Source organism: Enoplosus armatus, chromosome 4, assembly GCF_043641665.1.
Source record: "Enoplosus armatus isolate fEnoArm2 chromosome 4, fEnoArm2.hap1, whole genome shotgun sequence".
NCBI classification, from domain to species: Eukaryota; Metazoa; Chordata; class Actinopteri; order Centrarchiformes; family Enoplosidae; genus Enoplosus; species Enoplosus armatus.
The window spans coordinates 877,935-882,500 of record NC_092183.1 but is presented as its reverse complement, the minus strand read 5'-3'; the positions used below and the strand labels follow the sequence as shown (position 1 = coordinate 882,500).

Here is a 4,566-nt window from a genome sequence, read left to right as displayed (position 1 = left end):
CATCCATGTGAAGGAGGAGTCTGACGGTCCGGTGCTGAAGCGCTGCCGGACGCTCAGCCCCAGTCACATGGTCCTGCCCAGTGTCATGGAGATGATTGCATCACTAGGCCCCGCCCCCTCCGCTGCCTCCTCCCCGATGCCCTACCCCTCCATGCCCGCAGGGGGCAGCAGTAACAGCAGCCACACACCGGACTACCCCGGACCAGGTACACAGGGTGTAGGGATCTGCACCCCCACAGAGTGGAGCTGAACTGGGATCTTGAGTTCCCAGTGCTTTTTTAATGATTGACAGTATCTTCCTGTGGGCGGGTCACAGTTCCAACACTCAGTACCTAAAAGCAGACATTATTAGTATTAGTAAACATGAGAGCTGGAGTTAATCAGATGTATTGATCGGTGTTTGTTTGTCTCCTCAGCTCCGTCCTATCCCAGTCAGACCGCTGCTTTCTCAGACTTCACTGGTCCTGGGACTCCGGGGGTCGGGGGGGACTTCTCCTCCCCCGGTCCTCCCCCTCTCTCCTACCAGTCTGAGCTTTCCAGTGCCCTCCTCACCCCCGACAAACCTCCCCCACACCCACTGGCTGGACAGGTACAGTAACACATACTCATCATCATCGTCATCATCATATTTTATTAGTTAACAACTAATAAAAACTCTTTCCTCTCCTTCCTTCCTTCCTCTCCTCTGTCCTTCCTTCCTTCCTCTCCTCTGTCCTTCCTTCCTTCCTCTCCTCTGTCCTTCCTTCCTTCCTTCCTTCCTCTCCTCTGTCCTTCCTTCCTTCCTATCCTCTGTCCTTCCTTCCTTCCTATCCTCTCTCCTTCCTTCCTTCCTTCCTTCCTCTCCTCTCTCCTTCCTTCCTTCCTTCCTTCCTTCCTTCCTTCCTTCCTTCCTCTCCTCTCTCCTTCCTTCCTTCCTTCCTTCCTCTCCTCTGTCCTTCCTTCCTTCCTTCCTCTCCTCTCTCCTTCCTTCCTTCCTTCCTTCCTTCCTCTCCTCTGTCCTTCCTTCCTTCCTTCCTCTCCTCTCTCCTTCCTTCCTTCCTTCCTTCCTCTCCTCTGTCCTTCCTTCCTTCCTTCCTCTCCTCTCTCCTTCCTTCCTTCCTTCCTTCCTCTCCTCTGTCCTTCCTCTCCTCTGTCCTTCCTTCCTTCCTTCCTCTCCTCTGTCCTTCCTTCCTTCCTTCCTTCCTCTCCTCTCTCAGATGTCAGTCTCGGGCCGTCTGGACTCCACTTCCCATGGTGCTCCTCTCTCCCAGCAGCAGTCGCAGGGTCTCCATAGCAACTCCCAACTGGGGGCTGGCAACCAGATGATGCAGCGTAGCAACCAGAATCCCCGTCTCCAAGGCGATGGCCCCTTCGGTCTCGGGGGGTCTGCGGAGGTTCCAGAACCGTCTCTGGACGTGAGTAGAAACCAGACTGAGACTCTGCTGAGTCCTGAATCCTGCTGAAACCCTTCAGAGCTCCAGAAGCTGTCGTTACTTTACTGAAGTACTTCTACCTTCACTGGTACACAGACTGCAGTATTTAACAGTGATGCGTTCACTGAACTGCTGTAGATACTGACATGCATTTGAAGAGTGAGTTATTTCTACAGTCCTCCTCTATGTGACATCATCACCACGAAGGTCTTGATACTGTTTGGTAACATTTTAGTGACTGAAACTGTCCAATCAGAAGAGGTGGTGCTACTCACTCATTATCTCATGAATGTGTTCCTGCTCAGGCGGCGTTTGTCCAGACCACGGATGTATTCTAAGACCTGGATACTGGACCACTCTCCTGTAGTAGTGGTCTATGGAGAAGATGCTTTCTGGGCCTCGGGGGGCCACATCCAGGTCTTATTATATATCCAGGGTTCGAAGTCCTTGTGACTCGAACAGAGACGTGATGCTGACAGAAACGCGTCTCCTGTTTGTCTCTGCAGTTGCTTCCGGAGTTGACCAACCCGGACGAGTTGCTGTCGTACCTCGGACCTCCAGACCTCCCGAACAACAACAACGACGACCTGCTGTCCCTGTTTGAGAACAACTGAACACAAACGCCTCCAGGATTTAAACAGAATAAGCCGAGACTGTAAAATATGAACTCTGTCTCTCCTCGAGCGTCAACACGACAGGCGGTCCAACGTGGCCGCCGTCTGCACAGGACGGAGCGGACGACAAGAAGGACACGAAACAAAAAAAACTACTTTTAAATCTGAAAACTCTTTGATGTGTGACAATGGTAACTTTATTTTATTGTTTTTTTTTATTCTGAAACTGTATTTTGACGCTTCATCCTTCATTCCCTGTCGGAGCCGACAGCTCGCTGCTCTCAGGCAGCAGCACAAACTATTTAAAGTGACTGTTGGTGACGACCACACTGCTGCCTACACATCACACACACATCACACACGTCATCCCTCAGTCTTTACGTTGATCTTCTTCCAGACAGCCACTGGTTTCAGTCCATTTCTATGAAAATGCAGAGAGAGAAGCCGTCAGTGAGTCCGTCATGTTCTGATGGTGGAGGTTCAGCAGTAAATGTGATGTGTAGCTGCAGAGCCGTGTGGTCCCTTTTTAAAACCACAACATTTCTGGTCCAAATGAGTTTGTAAATGTGATGGTATAAAAAGTAGAAGATGAGCTTTAAAGGAGTCTGCATGTTCTGACAGACATGATATGTGGAGACGCTGCGCTAACAAAGAGGACCTGTTGAGTCCATAAATGTCCCAAAAATCAGATCAGAAGGTGAACAGATGAACCGTTTACACTCAGCCACAGCAACAGGAAGGAAGGACCATCTGTCCCACGCAGCCTTTTCAGTGCTTTGAGGATCGCTGCTGTCAGACGGCTTCTAACTAATACTGAAACCACTTCGATTGACAGAAAAATACTCGGCAGCTCTTTAGATCATCGATTCATCTGTTCAGTTTATGACGTGTCAAAACATGGTGGAAACATGTCCCAGAGTTCATTTGACGTCTTCAAATGTCTTTATTCTGAGACAGTGGAGGAACTGGAAAGTGACTGACAGCAGTTCCTTGTGTCTCCTTATTGCAGAGCACAATAAACTACCAGAGACCGTTCAGAGAGTCTCTGGTGTCTCTGAGATGGGAGACTATGTGGTGCGCACCAGACAGGGTTTTGCTCTTGTCCCCTTCAGGGACTTGTGATGTTTTGTTAGCAAGCTCGCTCAGTTATTCTTCTGGACTGAGATTCACTCCCAAAACCAAGACGGGTGACGAATCAGAGTGAAATCTGAATAATTGAGTGTGTACAGGATGCGTCTCAGTCACCAGATCTCAACCGACTAGACTCTCGTCAAGATCCTAGATCCTTTGAAGCCGGTAGACGCGGACTGTGTTTACATGAGCGCCTATATCCTGCTTATAATCAGGTATTTGGAATATCCTGCTTATGTTTTGCGTAACATCATATCCTGGTTTCAGAAACCTGGAGTACTCTGACAGAAACCAGGGTCCTGTGTCATGTAAACACCTGATCCTGGTTTCTGAACTGTCTTTGTTGGGACAGAACAGAGTGACTGAGACTCACCTGCAGGATGACGGTCAGACACCTGGATACTGTTGTGATCATGTAGACCGGGAGATCAAGAACCAGGTTTCTCATGTTCCAACATCAGATCCTGAATATGTTCTAAACCAGGATTCAGTGCGCATGTAAACACTGTCGTAGTACAGATTCAGCCCGAACTGGATGGATGAAGAGGAGTCACAGATGATTAATTTCCTGATTCTGATCAATCAATTGGTTGGATTCTGTTATAAACTGCAGTGATCTGGTTTTAACAAAACTGGTCCACAGATGGAACAACAACCTTTCAACAACCTTTCAACAACCTTTCAACAACCTTTCAACAACCTTTCAGTTCAAAGTGCCTCGATGAGACAGAGAGGCTTTAAGAGAAGATATAAAAGAAACAGAAGGGGATTTAAAAAGGATGAAAACAAAGTAAAGTAGGAGGTTAAATAAGCTGCAACAGAAACAAACAGGCTGCATGCTGGGTTGTCCCTCCACCTGTCACCTCCACCTGTCAGCTGGCAGCATGTGAGTGTAAATGAGGTTTTATCAGATATGACACAAAATGTAAATGAGGCCAAAACTACTCGACTAAAAACTGTTGTTCTTTAATCTGAACTCTGGAGCTTTTTGTCCGGAGGGGTCTTTGCTCCTGCACTTGAGCCTTTTAGTGGGGTTTTAACTCACCCCCCCCAGGACGACGATGAGGACAAAGACAGAAAGGAGAATTCAAAGAAATCAGTTGAGTTGCCTCAAACTGTTGCCCTGAGATCACAGCTCCATCAACCAGTTTGTATATGGGATAATAACAGAGTCGTCTTCATCCACCTCCTCCTCCTCCTCATGCTCCTCATTATTCTGTATGTTGTAAAGTGACTAGAGTCCAGACAGTTGTGGTGTCTCCATGTCCCAGTGAGTCTGCTGGATTCTGGAAAAAATAAAACTGTACATGATCACACTGTATGATTCAGTAATGATGCTAACAACAACAACAACAATCATAATAATAATAATAACCTTTGTAATTTAATAAACACACACTGGAAAGACA

General features: G+C 47.7%; 1 protein-coding gene across 1 annotated transcript in view; it reads left to right on the top strand.

Annotated features, from left to right (window-relative positions):
- The window catches only part of LOC139283673 (zinc finger MIZ domain-containing protein 2-like), an 18,690-nt gene extending 14,124 nt beyond the window's left edge, over positions 1 to 4,566 (top strand). Inside the window, exons 18-21 of the mRNA XM_070903691.1 lie at positions 1 to 206; positions 417 to 589; positions 1,197 to 1,394; positions 1,919 to 4,566. The exon at positions 1 to 206 is cut by the window's left edge and continues 66 nt beyond it. Of these exons, the coding sequence (XP_070759792.1) occupies positions 1 to 206; positions 417 to 589; positions 1,197 to 1,394; positions 1,919 to 2,026 (685 nt within the window). The 3' untranslated portion in view covers positions 2,027 to 4,566. The remainder of the gene's footprint in view (positions 207 to 416; positions 590 to 1,196; positions 1,395 to 1,918) is intronic.